At 41.3% G+C, this 24,551-nt stretch overlaps 2 protein-coding genes across 11 annotated transcripts in view; one reads left to right on the plus strand and one right to left on the minus strand.

The window, feature by feature from the left end:
- Nucleotides 1–24,551, plus strand: part of LOC111556205 (IQ domain-containing protein F2) — a 109,115-nt gene that overhangs the window by 74,233 nt on the left and 10,331 nt on the right. For 2 of the 9 annotated variants that reach the window (XR_006593065.1, XR_006593078.1), the window contains 2 exons: nucleotides 1,671–1,754; nucleotides 2,515–2,570. Coding sequence is in view for 1 of the 9 variants with exons in the window: in XM_003982340.5 (XP_003982389.1) it covers nucleotides 1,477–1,494; nucleotides 1,671–1,754; nucleotides 2,515–2,898 (486 nt within the window). In the remaining 8 variants the exon portion in view is untranslated. Of the gene's footprint in view, nucleotides 1–1,357; nucleotides 1,495–1,670; nucleotides 1,755–2,514; nucleotides 2,953–4,100; nucleotides 6,220–15,075; nucleotides 15,209–15,720; nucleotides 16,165–24,551 lie in introns of those variants that run through there. The other 7 variants (XM_003982340.5, XR_006593074.1, XR_006593076.1 and 4 more) reach the window with 7 other exon arrangements.
- LOC101099534 (IQ domain-containing protein F5) lies at nucleotides 15,218–18,400 on the minus strand. Of its 2 annotated transcripts, none has more exons than XM_019822361.3 (2): nucleotides 18,253–18,400; nucleotides 15,218–15,669 (listed from the first exon to the last, which is right to left on the minus strand). In XM_019822361.3, the coding sequence occupies exons 1-2, from the start codon at nucleotides 18,260–18,262 to the stop codon at nucleotides 15,230–15,232; spliced, it is 450 nt and encodes a 149-aa protein (XP_019677920.2). In that variant the 5' UTR covers nucleotides 18,263–18,400; the 3' UTR covers nucleotides 15,218–15,229. The 2 variants fall into 2 exon arrangements, with proteins under 2 accessions (XP_019677920.2, XP_003982332.2); XM_003982283.6 differs by lacking the exon at nucleotides 18,253–18,400 and adding an exon at nucleotides 17,065–17,203.

A 24,551-nucleotide genomic window follows, 5' to 3' on the forward strand; every position in this document is an offset into this window, starting at 1 on the left:
TCCAGAATAGGCAAATCTATAAAGACATGAAGTTCAGTGGTTACCAGAGGTTGGGGTAGGGAAGAATGGAGATTAACTTCTAATGGGTATGGGGCTTATTTAGGGGCTTATGAAAATGTTCTAGAATTAGATAGTGGTGATAGTTGCACAACTTTGTGAATATGCTTAAAAACTACTGGATTGTACAGTTTTAAATAGTGAGCTTTGTAGAATGTAAATTATATCAAAAGAGAGAGAGAGAGAGAGAGAGAGAGAGAGAGAGAGAGAGAGACCGTTACAGGAGCTCCTGGCCGGCTCAATTGGTGGAGCATGAGATTCTTGATCTCAGGGTTGTGAGTTCTCAAGTCCCACATTGAGTATAGACATCACTTAAAATCTTAAAAAGACCTTTACAGAAAAATTTTTAAAAACTTTACAGAAATATATAGAAGAATTTTTTTTTGAAAGACGTAAAAGAATTCTTGTCAAAGGAAGGGATAGTCCATGGTCTTAGAAGGAGTATCAGAAGATAGCTTTTCTTCCCCTAAAAAAAAAATCCTAGCAGGATTTTTTTAGGGGATTGACACTATGAAATGCTTGATGGAAACTTCTATCTTCTGTCTTCTGCCTTGAATAGTTTGTCACATTGGAAATATCTGAATTTGTAAGTTTTGTTTAAAGTTTGTGTATGAATCTACCTGGTCTTGATGCCTTATTTATGGTGGATCTTCAGTAATCTTCTCAATTTATCAAGTTTTACATATTTTCTCCAATTAATTTTCGTAATTTACATTTTGTTAGGAAAGCGTGTCCTCTTAGTTTCCAAATTTGTTACGATGACATTCTCTTACATTTATTTAATTCTCTTTGTGATTATTTTGCCTTTCTCATTCCATTTTTGTTCTCTTTCTCCCTCACTCAGGTTCATGGAGTGTTTATCTTTAATATTGGTCCTTTCAAAAATACCACATTTTCAATTTACTTTCCACCACCTATTTTTGTTTTCTATTTAATTTAAATTTTTACCCTTATTTTACTGCTTTTTAGATTCATCTATTCTTTCTCTTTCTGGTTTCCTATGGTGTATTGAGGTACTGAAACCTGAGTCAAGGGGAGACAGGAAATGCTAAGTCTCAGAAGACACTAGAGAGCTCCACAGAGATACACTGCCATGGTCCTTCCTGCTCCCCTGTGTGACTGAAAATGAGGAGGGATGTGGGCGGGCCTCACTGGAGGACCCCGGGTATCAAATGGCCCTCACGCACCCTATCTTTCCACTCTGAGCTCTGGTACATCTCTGACAGGAGGGAAGTAGACAGGTAAGGTAGTACAAGTTCCCATGGAGCTTGTTTCTGAGGAAGACTCAACTCTGTGGCAGATATCTTAATCCTGATGTCATAATGCAGTTGGGAACTCATAACTGTCCCCCTCATTTTATTCATGCCAGACTTTGGGAAGTAGAGAAATCAAGGCTAATGAACCATCTAGAGATAAGCCATGGGGCTCAGATTTTGTGTAAGAGACATGGCCAGATTTACTAGGCAAACTAGGAGTGGGTGGGAATCACCCAGGACTTCACAGGTCTTGGGAAAAGAAGGGATGCTGAAGCAGGGGGTATCTTTGTACAGAGCCATAGAGAGAAACAGCAGTCTTAACTCATCCATTCATTTCCGATTCAATTCTGATGACAGACTCACGGCAATTTAATTGTACTCGTAATTGAAGATGTTGAAGAAAGAACCGAATGGAAGAAGACGGAGAAGCAGAAACTCAAGGTGAGTAAAATTTCCATGTAGTTAAGAGATATCCAGAACATTTATATTTGTGTCATAAGGGTGTGGAATTGTGCTCCTTATGGATCCTGAGTCTAAAATAATCAAGAGTCAGCTCAATATTGGCCCATTTTTCCTCCACTCCCTTCTCAGCATGGGCTCTCTGGGTATCAGTCTGACTGTGACATGAAGAGTGAATGGGGAGAATGAAAGCCATCAAGAAATGAATGGGGCTGGGAGGTGATAATGTGAGGACTCTGAATTAGAGAGTACAATGTTCAAAATATGGGAAGGCTGGAGTAGAAAGTGGGTTGAGGGTGCTGAAAACCAATCAGAGTACTGAAATACATTGTGGCAGAGGGAAATCAGCCAATGATGGTTTGGGACTAGAATTAGCAGAGAATACCAGACAAAGGCATTATGAGGCCAAACCTCCAAAACCCAATAAGCATTGAAGATGTGGACCATGACTAACAAAGTCCCTCACATCCCTAATGCACCCTTCTAGCTACTAATGGTTTTCCCCTTGATCTATACACCTGTGAGATAGTAGGGTGCTGTGACTCTGAGGGCAGAGTGATGTGCCCACAGTGGCAAAGAAGGGCTCACTATCCAGGTCTTCTGGCTCTTAGGCAGTGTCCTGCCAACTCCCCTTAACTCTCCAAAAAATGGTAACTGTTAAGAGAATCCAGGCCCCTTCCAGGAAGATCTTGGAAGTTGATGGCAGGAAGTTCCCTGAGTGGTCTCTCTTATCTCCACTTAGAAAACTTTTAAAAAACAAACAAAAGCAGCTACAGAGATCCAGGCCTGGTGGCGTGGCACCCTGGTACGCCGGACATTGCTGCACGCAGCCCTCAGGGCCTGTATCATTCAGCGCTGGTGGAGGCTGACCTTGGATAGCCTGCTGCAGAAGAAGCGAAGGCAAGCCCTGCTCACCTATGCAAATACAGTGAGGGCCGTGGTCAAGATCCAGTCCTTGGTCCGTATGTGGCGTATCCACTGGCGATACCGTCAGGTGCTCAATGCCATCTATGTCATTCAGTGCCACTGGCAATGCCACAACTGCCATACCTGTGCTCTCCTCCGGGGCCACTGTGTAGTCACAGCCACTCACCTACAGTTCCACATTGAGATCATCAACCCCTAAAGGTTGCCAAGAAGGGGCACTGTGTCTCCTGTCCCCAGTAAAAGTTTAACCTGGTCTGGTATGTCTCATGTTCTCCTCCAGCTAATGGAAATGTTGGGTCTTAGGCCATGCTGCCTCCTTTTCTTCCTGGGAAAGAACTTCAGTAAGGTTTTCCCCTTGTGCCCATGGACCCTATTTTGGACTGACAGTGACCATATGCTGTTTACTCAGTTGTTGAAACAGAAACTGAGGTCCTTGTCTATCCTGATATATGACAGAGCCAGAAGTCTCAGTTCCCATTCCCAGTACCCTTCCTTTCTTCCCCCCTAGGGATCTGAAAGATAGGTGGGCTGCATCTCACTGAAGACCCTGAGCATCTCTGCACATGAGAAGAGACTCTGAGACTCTTCTCTGTCAGCCTGGGGTCAGGGGTTAACTGGGGTCTGGGTTACCTCAGACAAGGTATCTTTGACAAGCACCTAGAGAAAATGCCAACATTTGTCTGACTACTAGAAGCAGTGCAATGCAGCCTCAGGTGAAGACAGGAGGCTGGCCTTAGTGATAGGTGCAGCTAGGCATGTTGATGAGCAGCTGAGGGGGACTAACAGAGAATATGAGTTCATGGTACTCCAACTCTGTCTCCACAGCATCCTTACCCAAACTCCTCTCCTTAAGGGCTGTAGCAAAAGGGCTCTCTCTGATATTATCCCATCCCTACTCTTATCTCCACTCTCGGTGATTTTATCATTAGTCAGATTGTCCTATCAATCTCCTTGCTCTAATAAACCATTTTTGCTCCCCTCCTCAGCCACTCACTCCCATAGTCATACTAAAGCAGTGTGATTCAATGGAACTTTCTGTGATGATAGAAATGAACTGGATCTGTTCTATCCAACGTAGTAGCCACAAGCTACATATGGTTGCGAAGTACTTGAAGTGTGCCTGATGCAGCTAAAGAATTGAATCTTTGATTTTATTTTATTTAAATTAATTTAGGTTTAAATGGGCCATGTGAATAGTGGCTATTCTATTGGACGGTGTGACTGTAGACTTCACCAGTACAAATAATTGTTCTGTTACCCAAATGGCTTTTTCTAGTGTTGCATTTTCTGATTACTTTATTCTTTCTTTCCAGTTCATCTTTCAAATACCCCCAATAGACTCTTTCTTCACATATGATAAAGTCTTCCAATCTGTTGACCCTACCTTTTTATTTTTTACAGCCATCACCCCTGACATGTCCTTGCATCTTTCTTTACCCAGTTCAGATTCTGCGGTTATTATTGTAATCTCTGCTCTGCACAACTTGACTTCTCTTAGCCCTCTCTCTGCAAGCATGTGTGGGGTGAACTCAACCATCTACCTGCTCTGTGCCTGCAGAACAGCGAGCATGGCTGGAACAAAACAAACAATCCTGAGGCATGATCTATCTCAGTTAATATTCATAACTGTAGATGTCTACTGGACAAATTTCCCAAAAAATTTCTCTGCTATGCTTGCATTTCCATGTTCTGAGTTGAAAATCCATATCACCTCCTCTCCAAATGTCCAGTTCTACATCTTCTCCCCTTGAACTGGATGATGGTATATGTCACCACACACTCAACTGAAGAAATGGGAGCAGACTGGACCCCCATCTTCCTACCACCACATTCTCCCTTTTCCTTCCCTCTAAATACAAACTAAATACTGTGAAAATAATTCAGTAGACAATCCTAAAAGGACTCTGAAATGTGGAAAGAAGGTGGATCGGCTAGGAACCTCAAGATTTAAAAATGTACACCATGATGAATTCTCTAGGTTTTCTTTTTATCTATCATGTATCTCAGACTGGACACCAGAAATGTCTGCAATTCAGAACCACTAAGGGGTATAGAGGAAATAAAACAAAAACAAGAACAGCCTGCTCTCTATAGCCAAAGGAAGGGTAGCCTCACAGAAACTATGCAGGGAGACCCATACCTAGTGGCAATGACAGGCTAACCTGCCTGCAGTAGTGACACTAGTACCCAGATGGATCAATCCGTCTCATGCTCCAAATCCACTGGTAGCAGCAGGCATGATCTGCCCACAGCAGCAGCAATAATGGAACCCAGGCTTATCTACCCTCTCCGTACCCCACATCAGCCAGCAGCAGTGGCCCAAGCTATCCTCAGAAGCAGTAGCAGCAGAACCCACCACATTTCTTATCTGCTGATGGAAGCAGGCCTGATCTACCTTCCTGATGAAAGAGACTGAAGAAGATACAAATAAATGGAAACATTTTCCATGTTCATGGTTAAGAGGAGTTAATATTGTTAAGATGTCCATACTACCCAAAGTGATCTATGGATTCAGTTCAATCCCTATCATAATTCCTATGGCATTTTTCACAGAAATAGAAAAAAGAACCCAAAAATTTGTATCGAGCCACAAATGATCCTGAATAGTCAATGTAATCTTTAGAAAAAAAAGAACAAAACTGAGAGGCATCACACTTCCTGGTTTCAACTAATATTAACAAAGCTATAGCAATAAGAACAATATGGTACTGCCATAAAAACAGACACACAGACCAATGAGACAGAATAGAGGACCCAGTAATACACCCACACGTGTATGTCAATATTTGACAAGGGAGCCAGGAATACACATGGGTAAAGACTAGTCTCTTCAATAAATGATGGGAAAACTGGATGTCCACATGCAAAAGAATGAAATTGAACCTTTAGTCTTGCACCATGTACAGAATAAACTGAAAATGAATTAAAGACCTAAACATAGACCTGAAACTGTAAACTTCTAGGAGGAAACATAGGAGAAAAACTGCTTGGCATTTGTCTTGGCAGTGATTGGAAACAGTTGAGAAGAATTGGCTTTAAATGGTTGCTAGAATTCACCCATCAAGTATGTGAACTTGACTTTACTGGGAGATTTTTTTTTTTTTATTACTGCTTGAATCCACTTGCTATTGATCTGTTCACATTTTGTACTTCATCATGATTCAGTCTTGGTAGGTTGTATATTTCTAGGAACTCATCCATGTCTTCTAGGTTATTCAATTAGTTTGTGTATAGCTGTTCATAATAATATGATCCTCTGTATTTCTGTGGTATCAGGTGTAATATATACTCTTTCAATTATAATTTTATTTATTTGAATCCTCTCTCTTTTTTTTTTCTTGGTTAGTCTAGCTAAAGGTGTGTCAAAATTGTTTATCTTTTTAAAAAACAGCCCTTAGGTTAATTGAATTTTTCTATTATACTATTTCTGCTCTAATGTTTATTATTTTTCCTCACTTTGGGCTTAGTTTGTTCTTCTTTTTCTAGTTCCATAAGATATAAAGTTGGGTTGTTTATTTGAAATCTTTTTTTTTTTTTAATGTAGGCATTCTCATTATACACCTCCCTCTTAGAACAGCTTTTGCTGTATCCCATAAATTTTGGTATGTTGTTATTTTCATCTTTATTTGTCTCAAGGTACTTTCACTTCCATTTTTATTTCTTTTTTGACTCATTGATTGTTCAGAAGTGTATTGTTTAATTTCCAATTCCAAATTGTGCATTTTTCAATTTCCTCTTATTACTGATTTCTAATTTCATACCATTGTGGTCAGAGGAGATACTTGGTACCATGTCAATCTTCTGAAATTTTCCAAGACTTTTTTTGAGACCCAATATATGATCTCTCCTGAGGAATGTCCCATGTGTGCTTGAGAAGAATGGTATTCTGGTGCCATTGGGTGGAATGCTGTAGATATGTCTGTTTAGTCCATTTAGTCTATAGTGTTATTCAATCCTATTATTTCCTCATTGTTTTTCTGTCTAGATAATCTACCCATTGTTGAAAGTGAGGTTTGAAGTCCACTACTATTATTGTATTGCTGTCTGTTTTTCCCCTCACTTCTGTTAAGATTTGCTCTAGGGGCACCTGGGTAGCTCAGTTGGTTAAGCGTCTGACTTTGGTTCAGGTCATGATCTTGTGGTTGGTGGGTTTGAATCCTTCATTGGGCTCTGTGCTGACAGCTCAGGCTGGAACCTGCTTCAGATTCTGTGTTTCCCTCTCTCTGCTCCTCCCCAACTCACACTCTGCTTTTCTTTCCCAAAAATAAATAAACATTAAAGGATTATGTAAAAAAATTTTGCTCTAAATATTTAGGTGCTCTGGTACATATCTATTTATAATTGTTATATCCTCTTGATGAATTGACTTCTTTATCATTATATAGTGACTTTTTAATCTTGTGATTGATTTTGAATAAAAGTCTGTTTCCTCTGGGGCGCCTGGGTGGCTCAGTCAGTTAAGCGGCTGACTTCAGCTCAGGTCATGATCTCGTGGTCCGTGAGTTCGAGCCCCACGTCGGGCTCTGTGCTGACAGCTCAGAGCCTGGATCCTGTTTTGGATTCTGTGTCTCCCTCTCTCTGACCCTCCCCCATTCATGCTCTGTCTCTCTCTGTCTCAAAAATAAATAAACGTTAAAAAAAATTTTTTTTAAGTCTATTTCCTCTGATAAAAGGATAGCCAGCCCTGCTCGCTTTCTTTGGGTTATGATTTGCATGGAATATGTTTTTACATCTCTTCACTTTCAGCCTATGTATGTTCTTAAAACTTAAGTGAGTCTCCTGTAGGCAGCATGTTGTTTATCTTGCTTTTTAAAAATCTTTTCTATGTGCCTTTTGAATGGAGAATTGAATTCATTTATGTATTTTAAATTTTTTAAATGTTTATCGTTGAGAGAGAGACAGAATGTGAGTGGGGGAGGGCAGAGGGAGAGGGAGACACAGAATCCGAAGCAGGCTCCAGGCTCTGAGCTGTCAGCACAGAGCCCAAAGCTGGGCTTGAACCCACAAACCTTGAGATCATGACTTGAGCCAAAATTAAAAGTGGGTGGCTCAGTCGGTTAGCGTCTGAATCTTGATTTCGGCTCAGGTCATGATTTCACAGTTTTGTGAGTTCAAGCCCATGTCAGGCTCTCCACTGACCCTTCAGAGCCTTCTTGGGATTCTCTCTCTCTCTCTCTCTCTCTCTCTCTCTCTCTCTCCCCTTCCCCTGATCCCATTCTGTCTCTCTCAAAATAAATAAACTTTTAAAAAGTAATTTTAAAAAAAGAGTTGGACACTTAACTGACCTGAGCCAAAATGAAGAGTAGAACATTTAACCAACTGAGCCACCCAGATGCCCCTCTACTAGAAGATTTGTGTGTGTGTGTGTGTGCGGTTACCATGAGGCTTACATAAAACATCTTGCAGTTATAGCAATCGATCTTAAGATATTGACAACTTACCTTCAATTGCACACAAAGACTCTATACTTTAACTTTTCTTTCCATAATTTATATCACACTTTATATCTTTTTATATTGTGCATCTATTAACAAATTATTGTACCTATATTTTTATTACTATTGTCTTTTTTCACAGTTCCTTGTTTTTTTTTAAAAATTGAATGTAGTTGACCCACAATGTTACATTATTTTCAGGTGTACAGCATAGTGATTCAACAACACTTACATTATTCTGTTCTCACAACAAATGTAGCTACCATCTGTCACCATTCAACACTATTACAGCACCACTGACTATAGTCCCTGTTTTGTACCTTTTGTTCCCATGATTTAATCATTCCATAACTGGAAGCCCATGCCTCCCACTCCCCTCTATCCATTTTGCCCATTCCTCTACCCTCACCCCCTTCTGGCAACCATCTTTTAACTTTTACACTAGACTTAAAAGTGATTTATGCACCAGGGCGCTTGGGTGGCTTAGTCAGCTGAGTGTCCAACTCTTGATTTCATCTCAGGTCATGATCCCAAGGTTGTGGGATTGAACTCCATATTAGGCTCCACACTGAGAGTGGAGCTTGCTTAAGGTTCTCTCTCTCTCTCCCCTGCTCACACTCTCTCTCTTAAAAAAAAAAAAGTTATTTGTGAACCACAATTACAGTATTAGAGTGCTCTGAATTTGACTGTATATTTTAACTTTACCAACAAGTTTTATACTTTCATATGTTTTCATGTTATTTCTTAGCATTCTTTCATTTCAACTTGAAGACTCCCTTTAGCATTTCTTGTAAGGTAGGTCTAGTGATGATGAAGTCCTTCTGCTTTTCTTCGTCTGGTCTTTATCCCTCCTTCAATCTGAAGGACAACAATGCTGGGTGTAGTATTCTTGGTTGGAAGTTTTTTCTTTCAGCACTACAGCTATATCATCCTACTTCTTCCTGACCTTCAAGGTTTCTGCTGAGATTTCCACTGATAGCCTTTGTGTGTGTGTATGGTTTTTTTTGGGGGGGAGGGTTCCTCTTCTATGTGACAAGTTGCTTTTATTTTGCTGTTTTTAAATTTTTCTCTTTGTCTTTGACTTTAACAATTTGATTATAATGTATCTCAGAGTAGTCTTCTTTGGGTTGATCTTGCTTGGGGTCCCTTGAGCTTCAGGTACCTGGATGTCCATATCTCTCCCAAAATATAGGAAGTTTTCAGCTATTATTTCCTTAAATACCTTCCTGCCCTTTCCCCTCTCTTCTTCTTCTGGGACTTCTATAATGTGTATATTTGTTCAGTTAGTGGAATTCCATTATTCATGTAGGCATTCTTCATTCTTTTTCATTCCTTTTTTCTTTTTGTTCCTCTAACTGGCTAACATCAGATGACCTGTATTTGAGTTCCTTGATTCTTTCTTCTGAGTGATCAAGTCTTATTTAAGTTTTCTATAGGTTTTCAGTCTTTCATTGTATTTTATAGCTGTAGAATTTGTTTCTTTTTTATGTTTTCTATTTTTTATATTTCTTATTTTCTTCATTTTTTTCTTCTTTTTGCTTAATTATTTGTGTTCTCTTGCATTTCATTCAGTTTCTTTAAGGTGATTACTTTGAATTGTCAGGCAATTCACAGATCTCCATTTCTTTGGACTCACTTACTGGAACATTATTAGTTTTCCTTTGTTGGTGTCATGTTTGCCTGATTCTTCATGGTCTCTATTACTAGGTATATGGATGAATGTGGCTCCCACCAGGTCCCTAAGAAAGATCCTGCCAGGACACTGGGTAGGCCCTGGGAAGGCATAACTGGGCCCAGATCATGGCTTAGAGGGGCTAGAACTGAGTCCCAAGGCTACTTCAGTGTTCATAGCCAGGACTGAGGTCTGCAGGCCTGGCTCTGGAGGCACAGGTGGATGTGTTTTTCTAATTGGTCACTAAGTGGGCAGGACTGCTTATGGATTGTAACTGGGATGGGCTAGAGCCAAGTCACAGAGCTGTTTCATGAATCTGCTGTCATACCAAAGTTGGCTGTCCTGCTTCCAGAGACACTGATGGGCATTTCTCCCAGTGGATCCCCAGGCTTCTGGGACTTTGTGGACTGAAGCTGGGAATAACTGGAGCCAAATTACAGTGCAATTTCAGGATGTCCAGGGGTGCAGAGGAGCATGTTTTCCCCCTGGACCCCTGGGCTGTCAGGATTGCTTTAGACTGCAGTTGGGAGGACCTTGAGGTGAGTCACAGGGCCATTTCAGGATCTGCATCAGACCAAGTTTGACAGGCTTGCCTCCAGGGGCTCCCAGGATGAGGTTGAGAGGGGCTAGAACTGGTTTACAAGCCATTTCAGGGTCCACAGCTGGGACCAAGGTCTGTGACAATTGCCTGAGACATAGATACACATGACTCCTCCCAAGTTCCTTGATATATGGTGTTGGTTGTAAGCTCAAGGCCAAACAGGGGACATAGAGGTATTTCCATGTTTGTAGACAAGACCATGGGTAGTGAGTCAGCCACCTGGGCATGAGCCTACATTGTCAAAATGGCCTTCTTAGGTCTTGACTCCACTGGGGTTTCACAATCTCTTACCTGGATTCAAGATCTCTCACAGAGTACTTTTGTCCATGGGTGGCTGCCAAATTATTGCTGCTGAGGGGGAATATGAGCAGGGAGCCTCCTTTTTCATCATCTTGCTGATATTCTCTGCTAAAATATATACCTTTTATATTCCCAAAGAGGGGCACCTAGGTGGTTCAGTCAGTTAAGTGTCAAACTGTTGATCTCAGCTCAGATCTTGATCTCAGGATCATGAGTTCAAGTCCCGCATTGGGCTCCATGTTGGGCTCTGTGCTGGGCATGAAACTTACTTAAAAAACAAAAACAAAAACAAACTCCCAAAACAAAACAGTAAAAAAGAAACAATCCAGATGGAAAATAAGCAAAAGACATTAACAAACATTTCACTGGAGAGTACGTAGATGGCAAATAAACACTTGAAAGTATTAAGCATTCAACTTAATTAACCATTTGGTAAATGGAAATTAAAGCCATAGTGAAGGGGAGCCTGGCTCAGTCAGTGGAGTGTGTAACTCTTAATCTTGGGGTTATGAGTTCAAGCCCCACTTTGGGTGTAGAGATTACTTAAATAAATAAAACTTAAAAAAAAAACAGTGGAATGTCACTACTTATCTATCATAATGGCTAAAACAAAAAATACTGACAAAACCAAATGCTGGTGAAAATATGGAGAAGCTGCATCTCTCAAAAATTGTTGGTAGGAATGTTAAATGGCACAGCAACTCTGGAAAACAATTTTGAATTTTCCTAAATAACTAAATATGCAATTCTCATACAATTCTGAAATTGTACTCTTGGGTATTATTCCCGGGGGGTGGGGGGGGGACGGAAATTTATGTTTACATTAAAGCCTTTATATGAAGTCAAAGCTAGAGAAAACATGGCAGAAAGGATGGACAAAGAATCCATCTCCCTCATCTAGACAACAACTGCACTGGAAGACTCTGTCTGATGTAGCTGTTTTGGAGCTCTGGACTCTATTTGAAGGCTTATAACTTCCAGAAAACTAGATGGTAAACTGTCATTAATTTTGGTCAATTTCAGCCCTTTGTACAGTACTGGCTACCCATCCCTGACCCTATCCCTAATCCCCAGCACTGTGGTGGGCAACCATGTATGAGTTCCATAAAAATTTTTATTCTGTTTCCAAAAACCAAGGTGAGTAATAAAGATTTTGTCCTCTAAATATCAAGGATTTTCAGGCTCTGGGCTGATGGCTCGGAACCTGGAGCCTGTTTCTGATTCTGTGTCTCCCTCTCTCTCTGCCCCTCCCCCGTTCATGCTCTGTCTCTCTCTGTCCCAAAAATAAATAAAAATGTTGAAAAAAAATGAAAAAAAAATTTTAAATTTAAATATCAAGGATTTGTGCTCTGACTGCTTATTGCTTCTTGTGATCACAGAGGTACAGAGGCAGGCAGCCATTGTTGCAATTCCTAATCCCCACCAATTGTTTCAATACCCTTTTCTTCCAGCTAAAACAATTTCCAGAGGATTTAAAGATATGGAACCTTTTTTTTTTAATTTTTACTCTTTACTTTTCTCTTTTTCCCTTATTGAGTACCGGACATTTAAGGACTAGAACACATATACCGGGTAATATAAAAAGTCATTATGTTTGCCCAGGAAAGGTGTGGGCTCAGAATTTAAGAGGTCTTAAATTTACACCTTAGATTAACTCCAAACACAGAGACACCTTACAACAAACCACCACCACCAACAACAAAACTAGCAAAATGAGGGAAAGTGTGAAAATCTGACCTGTAGAATCAGCACATTATAAGATTCAAATTTCCAGTTTTCAACAACAAAAAGTTCCAAGGTATACTAAGAAATGAGAAACTATGTCCTATTCAAAAGAAAAACATTAAATCAACAGAAACTCCCTGAGATAAACAACATGGCAGACGTACTAGAAATCGACTTTAAAACTGCTGTCTAAAAGGTGCTCAGAGAGCTAAAAGAAGACATGGAGAAAGTCAAGATGATGTAAGAACAAAATGGAAATATTAAGAGATAAAAAACTTTTTTAAGTAGGCTCCATGAAGCCCAATGTGGGGCTTGAACTCACGACCCTGAGATCAAGAACTGAGCTGAGATCAAGAGTCAGATGCTTAACCAGCTGAGCCACCCAGGTGCCCCAAGAGATAGAAAATCCTTTTAAAAAGTAATTCTTGGATTGAAAATTACAAGAACTGAAATGAAAATTCATTAGAGGGATTCAAAAGCATATCTGAGCAGTCAAAAGAATCTGCAAACTTGAAGATAGGACAATTGAAATTATTGAGTCTGAGGAACAGAAAGAAAGATTGAATAAAAGCTAATATAGCTTAAAGACCTGTGGAAGACCACCAACCTCTCCAGCACATGCATTGTGGAAGTCCTAGAAGGAAGAGAAAAAAAAGTGCAGAGAGATTATTGAAGAATGGCTTAAAACTTGGCAAATTTGATGAAATACATGAATATAAACACCTTAAAAGCTCAGTGAACTCAAGGCAGGATAAATTCAAAGAGATCTATGCAAAGGAACACTATAATCAAACTTCCAAAAGACAAAGACAAAGAGAGAATCTTGAAAGCATCAACGGAGAAGCAACCCATTATATATAAGTGATTGCCTATAACGTCATCAGCAGATCTCACTGGAAACGTTGAGGCAGAAGGAAAAAACTGTCAAAAAAGAACCCCTACTGGGTTCTCAGCCACCTGGATGCCTCAGTCAGTTAAGCCTCTGACTTCAGCTCAAGTCAGGTCATGATCTCTCCGTTCGCGAATTCGAGCCCCGGTTCAGGCTCTGTGCTGAGCCTGGAGCCTGCTTCAGGTTTTGTGTCTCTCTCCCTCCACCCCTCCCCTGCTTGCTGCTAGCTTTAGATGCACTGAAAGGGGAGGGGCGGGAAGAAAGGGAGACAGAATCTGAAGCAGGCTCCAGTCTCTGAGCTATCAATACAGCTAGTTTTTTAAAAAATAGGATCAAATCTTTGAAAATTATATATCTGATCAGGTATTAATATCCAGAATATAGAAAGAACACCTACAACTCAACAACAACAAAAAACCTGATTCAAAAATGGACAAAGGATTTAATAAATATTTCTTCAAAGAAGATATACAAATGACTAGTAAGCATATGAAAAGATACTGAACATCACTAATCATTAGGGAAATGAAAATAAAAACTACAATAAGATACCACTTTACCTCCAGAAGATAGCTACTATCAAAAAGAGAGAGAAAGAGAGTCAGATTAGCAAGCATTGGCAAGGATGTGGAGAAATTGGAACCCTTGTGCACTGTTGATGGGAATATAAAATGGTACAGATGCTACCGAAAACAGCACAGCAGTTCCTCAAAATTAAAAATAGAATTACTATTTTTATAATGAATTTTATAATAGAATTACTATTTTATAATGATGCAGCCATCCCACTTTTGAGTATATACACAAAAGAATCAAAAGCAGAATCTCAAAGAGATCTTTGTACACCCATGTTCACAGCAGTATTATTCACAATAATCAAAAGGTGGAAGCAACCAAAGTATCCATTCATGGATGAATAGATAGACAAAATGTGGTGTATACATACAATAAATATTCATCCTTAGAAAAGAAGGAAATTCTGACACATGCTACAACATGGATGAACCTTGAAGACATGCTAAATGAAAAAGTCAGTCACTTCTACTACTACTGCTACCACTAATGTCTGATTCCATTCAAATGAGATTTTTACAGTGACCAAATTGATGGAGACAGAATAGAATGGTGGTTGCCTGGGGCTGAGGGCAAGGGAGAATGAAGAATAATTGTTTAATAGTACAGAGTTTTAATTTTGCAAGATGAATAAAGTTCTGGACATGGCTGCTGGTGATAATTGCACAACAATGTGAAATACTTAATGCCACTGAGCTGTTTATTTAAACATTGTTAAAATGGTCAATTCTATGTTATGTATATTTTACCACAGTTTTTTATTTTTTTATTTTTTTTTAAATATTTTTATTTATTTTTGAGACAGAGCATGAGCAGGGGAGGGGCAGAGAGAGAGGGAGACACAGAATCTGAGGCAGGCTCCAGGCTCTAAGCTGTCAGCACAGAGCCCGATGCGGGGCCTGAACTCACAGACCGTGAGATCATGACCTGAGCTGAAGTCGGACGCTCAACCGACTGAGCCACCCAGGCGCCCCAACCACAGTTTTTTAAATGGCATTTTTTAAACATTTGGGTGGGGGGAAGCAAAAGATGGCACAGTCCTCCATGTTACACAACTACAGAGGGTGCCACTTACATGAACCACACTGTGAAAGAGTCTCTCCTGCGTTGGCCAACTTGGAGGCCCTGAAGCCCCCAAGTCTCCTACCCATGGCAGACATTGCTAATCAATCTGTTCATAGGTCCTGTTCATCCAGCATTGGGCTCTCAGAATCTTTCTCCATGCTAGGAGAACTGGCACTTCCTCGGGACTGATTTATGAGATGCTATCATTAACTCAATGACCTCTTTGAAATCTGGCAAAGAGAGCAGAGGACACAGATATAGCAGACCTGATCATTCATTTACTGGAAGGGGTATGCACTGTTGCACTTTACAAGCCTGTAAGCCTAAAGAGATTTCAAGTTGAAGATTTAGTTGGCTTTCTTTGAGGTTGTAACGGCCCTGAATAAAGCCACGTGTTTGACAAATATGCCAGCGCCAATAGATCTGGATGATGCGGACAGCGTGGAGCAAACGGCAGTAACGAAGGCGTAAGCGCCACATGCGGACCCAGGACTGCAGCTTGACCACTGCCCATTCTTGCTGAGCATAGAACTGTAGGGATAATCGCTTCTTCTTCTCCATCAGCTTCACCAGCATCTGCTTCCACCAGCGCTGAATTATCCACGCTCTGAGGGATGCGTGCAACAGTGTCCGGCGTACCAGGGTGCCCCGCCACCAGGCCTGGATGAACATGGCCGCTTCCTGTTTTGTGGTGGTCTTTATTCCAGGGCCTTGCAAAAGAAAATGGGACATTTAGGAAACTCATACATTTCAACTCCCAGGTGTGCCAGGAAGGAGCCCTGATCCTCTATCAACAATTGCCCCTTTCTCTGACATTCAGCAGAGCTTTTGTGGGCAATGGATGGACTCAGGAGATTAAGCAAGTGTCCTGCCTCTGCCACTCTCTGAATACTGGACATGGACACATCATCTTGCCCTCTGAGTCTCATGGCCTCCTCCTGAACTTGCAGTGTCACCCAGTTTTGCATAGACCTGGTTGGCCAGTTTAAAGCAAGAGCACCATAATCAGAAGTGAAAGAGATATAAGTTTCACCTGGACCCAACCGCCTACGTACGGTTCATGTCTCTTTCCTCAGACCCCTCCCGTTTGCTGGAGAAGCGGCATCTTTGTACCCCCTGCCCTCTCACCTCTGACTTCAGGTTACATCCACAACGTGCTGTCTCCCCTCTGCCTCACCAAAGTATTAAAAGATTCTTCCACCATCTATACTTGAGCTTAAACATCAGTTAACACGTACATTAGTATAAAGATACATGTGCACACACACTTCTAGACCCAATCTCCCTGTACCTCTACGCCAAACACAGTCCCCACCTTGTAGCTCCCAACCATGCATGGTCTAAGTTCATATTCTTTGCCTACCTCCTTGGCACAATCTATACACCTTGGCCAGACCCACATCTCAGCCTAAGGAGAAAATGGGGGAAAAGGATAGCCAAGGAGGAGTCAATCTGTATTCATTCCAGCTCTGTGTATGAGGACCATTCCTCTGTTTGCCTAGCACACCCTGGGTTTATGCCTATTGTCCTGGAGCCACGTTAATAAGTGTCCCTTCACTCACTGAAGCATCTCTCTTTGGATAACAAAGTTCATGGTCACAGACTTTTGGAATACTCCACTGAACCCCAAGGGTCAGAGATGTCACAAGTCAAGACTTTCCCCAACATAGTAAAGCCTATAACCATCTACACATGGAGGAGTGGAGTGGTAATGGTAGTGATGTGGATGGGAGTTTGGGGAACAGCCACTTCCTCTTCTCCCCTTTGCTCCTTCAACCTCTGTTCTATCAATATGACTTCATCATCTTTGACTATAACTTGGAAATTTTGCTGTCCTGTAATCAGAGACTACCGAGAAAAACATTGGAGAAAGTAAGGGTGATCTTCCCATCACTAGGTGACAAGTCAACCACACAGATTCCTGGCCTTTCCTGGGACCTCAGACATGGAAGGATTGGGGTTGGGGGGGGGGGGTCTCATCCTGAGAACTTTACTGTCCTCCCAGAAAGCTCAGGTGGACCTAACTCTTTCTTACAAAACATTAAATGCCCATGACTTGAGGTAGATGGTCAAATCCCCCTCAGATCTGCACTTTACTAAATTACCCATGGTTAGGGGCAAGGTGGTCCCATCACTCTCAGGTCCATACTCCTCCAGCCACACACTGGCAGGAAAAGTGGAGGAGGGGTGAGAGATATGATGTCATAAAGGCACCTATGACTCAGGCACCAGGATGGCTTCCAGCAATTGAGCCCCTTTCTAAGAAAAACCTAGAAGAACTGTCCTTTCTTTCCTACCAGAGTGGCCAGAGTTCTAGCTACAAAGAAGGACACCCCAAATACTGACCCACTGACACAAAAGTGTATAATGATACTCATTAAAGCCTGGATAGTATTTATTATATGGATTTCAGTTTATCTCAACAACGACACCCCAGATAACAATTAGAATCGGTGTTCTATGTACTGATATAGAACAGTGTTCAAGATTTAGCAAGATTAACAATCATCAAATCAAGATGAACTCAATATAAGTATATATTTATACACATGTTGTCACAAAAGCATTATTTTTAAAGGGGTGGGGATTAAGAAGGTAGATAAAAATTAGCAGTGATCATCTCTGAAGAAGATAGCAGAATTAGTGGAACAGAATAAACTCCCTTGTTGCTAAACCTCCTATATCTGGCCTAACTGTAGGTTGTCTAGTTATCAGGCCTCTGGGAGAGCATTCATGAAGCCCCCAGGACTAGCCAGGGCCTTCATCTCAGGCTCAAGTGGGTTCAAACACTCTCCTGTCTTCCTTTTCCCCTGAGAGCCTCAAAGTCACAGCCAGAAGATGGGTAAGGGGCAACCACTACACAAGAAGTGCCCCACTTTTGCCTGCTCCTTGCCTCTGAAGACCCACATGGTCATTGTGAAGACCTGGTCCCCTCTCAGGGTCACAGCCCCAGGGGTCATTGAGGAGTGCATTTGCAATATGTAGAGTGGGCATGGGGTGGGGGCAGTGTGGGGCTATGCAGGGGGGTGGCATGTAGAGAAGACTCACACTCCTTACCCCCTTCTCCCTTCCCCCTTCCACCCTTTGACTAGCACTTCTGCTGGTCTAGGCAATTTCAGGGGGAGCAGTTATCCAGACCTTTATCCATGAGTCTAGACCTTCATCCGTGAGGTATCTGATTCTCTAGTTACCATACTTCTCCGGTCATAATTGTATTCATCTGCCATTACACTGGGCAGCAAAGCACCAACAGATCTGCCAGTGAATCACCCAAACAGCATTCATAGTCTTACCTGCCCCCATAGTGTGGCAGCAGCCCCCTCACCTTCTGATGACCAGGGTTAATTATCCCTGCCAGTATGGTGACTCCTTTCAATACCTGCTTGTCTCTTGGCGAAGGAGTCCAAAGTGACCAAGTCCCAGCCATAGCTTTAAGTTTAGTGGGACCCTTATTGTGACCCTTGATGACTACCCTCCTCCCTAGAAACTAGAATCCCCAGTCGTATGGAGCCTGCAGGGACACAAAGCCCAAATGCCCACATGTATAACTGGAAGGGTGCTCATGGATGCACCACCACTGCCACACATTGATTCTGGGACACATACATTCTACCTATTAGGAACCAAGCACCATGTAATGGGCCTTGATTTAGGGCTTGGGTTAGCAACTACAGCACATAGGTTAAATCCACCCCACTGCCTGTTTTTGTACATCCTGCAAAGAATGGTTTTTATATTTTTCAGTGGTTGAAAAAACTAAAACAAAACAAAACCACAAAAAAAACCTCATGACACATGAGAATTGCATGAAATTCAAATTTAAGCATCCATAAATAAAATTGTATTGGAACACAGCCAGGTTTATTTGTTTATAGGCTGTCTATTGCCACATTTGCACCGCAATGACAGATTTGAGTATTTGTGACAGGGACAGTATATGACCCTCCCATCACCTCCCACTGCTGCTCAACACATAACAAATGGCAGTGGTGCAGTTATAACTGAATAGTATTTCGAGTGCCACATATACTGCTTGCTGTGATTTATATTTTATCACCAATACATAATGTATTATGTCAAACAAGAACAGAGGAGAAAAGTAGACTTTAAATGTCACATTATTTGGCAATAGCAAAGCATTGTGTTCATTATGCAACATTATAGCTGTGCTAAAGGGATACAGCATTATATACCTACATTACCAGACTAAGCAGTCCGTATTATTCCTAACTCACAAGAAAGCAAAGATCTTAAAATTTAGCAATTTTAAATGGGATATCTCACCACAGCAGAACTTCTTTACAAAAATAAAAAATGAAAATGGGGCACAAAGTAAGTTTTCAGACTGCTCATTTGTTAGCCAAGCAAGAAAACGTGTTTACTACTGGTGAGCTAACTAAATTATATTTAATTGCAGCAGCTGGAAAAAAAATGTGATGACAGAAAATAAACTTAACACTATTAGCCTTTCATGGGAATAGTTGCTCTGAGAGTTGAAGACACTGGGGACAAAACCAACAGTCAAATTAAAACAAGGAAAATGATTTCAAGTGGTTTTTCCTTAGCTGTTGATGAGTTAGCAGATGTTACCATACAGCTCAGCTGTTGTTCATGGAAGGGGTGAATGCCAACTTTAAGAGGCCTAAAGAATTCAGCTTTATGGGGCGCCTGGGTGGCGCAGTTGGTTGAGCGTCCGACTTCAGCCAGGTCACGATCTCGCAGTCCATGAGTTCAAGCCCTGCGTCAGGCTCTGGGCTGATGGCTCAGAGCCTGGAGCCTGTTTCCAATTCTGTGTCTCCCTCTCTCTCTGCCCCTCCCCCGTTCATGCTCTGTCTCTCTCTGTCCCAAAAATAAATAAACGTTGAAAAAAAAAATTTTTTTAATAAAAAAAAAAAAAGAATTCAGCTTTATGAATAGTCTGCATGAAAACAACTACAGTTGAGAATACTGGTTGAAGAAGCTGAGAAGAGACAAATTCAATGCCACCTGAAGTGGAATCTGCTAGGATGTGATAAAACTGATACAGTGAAAATACATGTGGAAAAAAGCAGAAAAATTAGGCTTAGTTGGACAAATTTACAAAGTTTATGAAAATGTAAGGTGCTTACAGCCTATGGTCACTCATTATATTATTCATCAATAGGTATTTTGGGGAAAACATTTTAATCTACTGTGTTACTAAAGCAGGAACATCAATGATAAGCTTTCCTGCCATTGTTGACTTAACTATTATTAGTTCTGTGAGTTTTTCTCAGAAACAGAAGGTGAATGTTCTGATTTACCAAACATACCACAACTCCATGACTTGAACATAGCAGTAGCAAGAGCTACATAAGCCTTGCTAACTTGGAGCCTATGCTGTTGGGTCCATATATTGCCTCTATCTCTGCCTCCATGACCATCCAGGACCCATTGTTCCAGCAATTGAATGAGTGACAGAAGTTGGCTGACATCAACCAGTCCAGTGTTTTTGTCTACTTCACTGTTTAGTGCCTATTCCGTGGTAGATATACCCTGGTGGCAGGTGTTAACATACAATACAAAGATTTTTTACTCTGTGTATACTCCCATATGTCCATCTATCTGCCTCTAGACCAGACTTCCTTGTCCCCATTGTCCAAGTCTTTGTGTTGCCAGGAAACTGGCCAATAAGCCATTCACCGCTACTGAAAAGCCCATATATATTCTTTTTTTTTTCAACGTTTTTATTTATTTTTGGGACAGAGAGAGACAGAGCATGAACGGGGTAGGGGCAGAGAGAGAGGGAGACACAGAATCGGAAACAGGCTCCAGGCTCCGAGCCATCAGCCCAGAGCCTGACGCGGAGCTCAAACTCACGGACCGCGAGATCGTGACCTGGCTGAAGTCGGACGCTTAACCGACTGTGCCACCCAGGCGCCCCAAGCCCATATATATTCTATCTCAGACCACTTCTCTTTCTGCATAAAGTAGGTGTTCAGCCTGAAACTCTGACAACTGAGAGGACTTTCCCCTCACCACTCACTGTCTTTCAAGGCTACCTTTGAATGAGGCTGTGGCTCACCTGCTCTTTAGGGATGGCATACACATACTAAGCTTAACAATCTGCAAGTCAGGCATTTTCCTCTTATGTCAGCTGGACCCAAGGGATTCCCTATAAGCACACATGAGTATGAGCTAAGAGGGCTGATGGCACAACAGTGGTGGGTACTCAAGAGTCTAAGCTACCTGCTCATGTAGTTTGCATCTTCAGTTTCCCATTGTCTGTCACCATTACTATCAGTGAAGTTAAGGAGTATCACATTTCTTCAGATTCAAAGGGTTCAGGGGAACTTGGGAATTAAAGATTTGGGGGGCCATCAACCCAAATTATCCTACCCATGTGTCAGAGTTCCATCTTTTTCCTGCCCTGATTTTGGCAGAACATCCTACCTTGATGGAGAATTTAACCTTCTTAGGATGTTGGCCACTTTGATGATTAAGCCCTGGGCCTGGCCCTCAGCTTTTTTAAGCCCTACCATTGTAGACAAGAGTTTCTTCATACGCCATCAAGAAGGCACTCTGGCTTTTACACTTACTTTTTAATTACCTGTTACTTGTTCTCAGCCATCTGTTATCTTTTTCTAGAGCTTCATAGAGCCTAAAATAGCCATTCAATTCTTTATAGTTAATTCCCCCCTACTTTCCAAATGCTTGCTATGTCACACCAGCTAGTGGATGTATATATGATCCCATTCACGCTTGAGAAGGTTACCATTTAAACCACCACCCTGTGTCAGGGGCTATCTGTGCTGCACATACCACTAGTATTTGGGGTCCTCGTTGCCAACCAGGCACTGATGAAGTCAGTGATCCCACTTCAAAACCCCATCTTATTATCTTCTTTCTCAGGCAACCTCTGGCATCAACTGTTGTACTTTGGGTTCTCCAGGAAAGGAGATGGAGTTTAGCATTCAGGCTATGTATTAGGGAGTACCCTTGGGATCAACACCTATGGGAAGAAAGGGAAGGAAACAGGATTGGGTAGAGGGAGAAGATGCAGCAATTCAGCTGGCAGCCTTAGCAAGCACCACAGGAAGTTCTGTTGCTGAAATGGCCTAGCAAGATTGACCCACATTAAGTCCAAATGGCCAGGTCTTTACACATTCACTTAGATCAGTCATTGAGGGTGGTATCTGAAGGGCTTGACTTTGGGCAAGGCAGGCTCTTTGCAGCTGAAGCAGTCCCTGAAAGGGCTGACAGCTGCTATCAGCACACCCAGGAGCCAAGGCAGCAGGTTCTTCCTTGAAGGGGAGTCTGTATAATTCATCTCCATGTCTACCAAAAGCAAGATCTGTTTAACTCAGAAGGAGAACATTTTTTAATAGATGGATATTACTAATTCACATTTATTGATTCCTAATATATATGGACTTACTACCATCTTATTTTGTGCTTTAAATCTATCATTTTTTCTTATGATCTGTTTTTCTTTCCCTGTTTTTTGTCAGATTGAGTTTTCAGTGAGTTTGGAGGTTGGTGAGTTTCTTCCCTTGTACTATTTTAGCAATTGTGACAGAAATTGTGAGTTGCTTACCCATATCCACACCCTTCTTTCTTACCAAAAGAACTGATTTCATTGGAGTTGGCAACATGCTCATTTAAGTAAAATGACGTTTCTCAGGATGTCTTTTGACTGGAGTGGCCATGTGATACTCACTGGCCAATGAGATGTTGCTGGGTAAGTCTTTTGGGAAAGCTCCTTAAGAATGCAAATGAATCCTTTTTGTCATTCTGCCTGAACCCTCTTCTTCCCTAAAAAGTAGGCTTGATAGCCAGCACTCTGGTAATCACTTTGAGGACATGAGAATAAGGCTTACATCTCTAAGATAATGAGGAGGAGCAGATGAGAAACTAGTAGCTTAGTTACATGAACTGCTACACCAGGCTTGGATTGTCCATGCTCAGATTTCTGTAATGTAAAAACAAACCCCTAGTTTGTTTATCTCCTCATATTTTAGATTTGTTTTCTCTGAACATAATTTCAAATTTCTATAAAAGTTATACAATTTATTCCTTTTCTTCTAGTACTTATTTATACTTAGGTTCATTTTAACACTTACACTTTAAATTTTATGTCATGGAAAATTTTGACCCAATCAGTATCTGTCACTTCTACCCCAAATCTGGCAAGGACTTCTGCCCAATTTTCCTTACTTCACTCACTGCCTCCAGCATCCTCTCATGTTAGTATCTTCTGAGATAGTACACATATTTTTAATAGAAAAATCTTTCTTGTAACAACAAATTTTAATGGCATCTGTACTCATTACTGCTTCTTATGTCATTCTCCTGGATTCATTTTCCTTTATTGTGGAATTCATTTCCCTTTATTGTGGAATTCATTTCCCAGAAATACTTTGAGAGACTTTCAATGTAAACTTTGAATTAATAAAAATGTCTTTCATTTTTTGCCCTTAGACTTGAATGATGTTGTAGGTGGTATATCATTCAATGCTTACATTTCTTTTCTTTTAGAACATTAAGGGTGTCACTCCACTTAATCTCCTCACACCCAGTGTTGCTGCTGAGAAGGCTGAGGTCAGTCTGAAACTTATTCCTGAGTGGGTAGTTTCTGGATTTTTTCTTCCTTTTCAAATGTTTACGTATATTATCTTCATCAGCTGTGAGACTGTGCTGCAACCTGTTTGGAAAACAGATGGATGCCACCTTTTTTAGGGCAATTGAATCTCCTTGATGAGTTCTGAGAAACTCGTTAACGCCTTGAAGGTTCCTGCTCTTCATCTCTGTGCTTCCTTTCTCAAGAACACTAATTCAACCATGAGTAGAACTTCTGGATCGGTGCTCCATTTTTAAATTTGCTTTTCTTCAACCTTTTCATTTCTCTGAATCTTTCCCTTTTCTGCTGTATTTCAAGAGTTCTCTTGTCAAACTTTCTACTCATTAACTTTGGTGATGTCCATTCTGCTATTCATCCCATCTATCAAGTTTGAATTTTAACACTGTTCCTTTCTAAGATCCATAAATAGCTCTTTTAAATAATGGTTTGTTCTTTTATGGCTAAAATGTCTCCTCCCATCCACTGAGAATATTAATTCCACCTCTTTAAGTTGCCTTCTTAGTCTTTCCCTTGGCCATTGTGTTTCTCATTATTGAATCTAGGGATGCTTTTTTTCTGCGGTTGGTTTCCTCCAAAGCTTGGTGATTCTTGTTTGGGTACTCATCTTTGCCTTGTGATTTCCTCTTTGCCTCTTGATGATTGCTATGTCCATGGGTTGCAAGGGAAGCATGGGGTGGGATCTCATGGTGGGTGGTCTCCTGGGCAGGAGTCTTGCTGTGCAAGGGAGTCACATGGTATCAGGCCCTACCAATCATAGCTCCTCCCTGGAGATAGTCCTTCTCTTGCCAACCACATGGCTCAGCTAGAGCTGGCTGCCCCTTCTATGTTTATATCCCAGCTAGTCCCCACAGTAGCCACCAGCCCCTGCTGCCTCCTGAATCAGCTGCTTCCAAGCTTGGAGGGACTGCATGGCCATTCTCTTCCTTGATAGGAGACCTTTTTTTAGAGCTTTGATATATGTTCTTTCGGTGTTTTCACATCTGCCTTCTGTCC

This window comes from Felis catus, chromosome A2, assembly GCF_018350175.1.
Source record: "Felis catus isolate Fca126 chromosome A2, F.catus_Fca126_mat1.0, whole genome shotgun sequence".
In the NCBI taxonomy this organism is placed as follows: Eukaryota; Metazoa; Chordata; class Mammalia; order Carnivora; family Felidae; genus Felis; species Felis catus.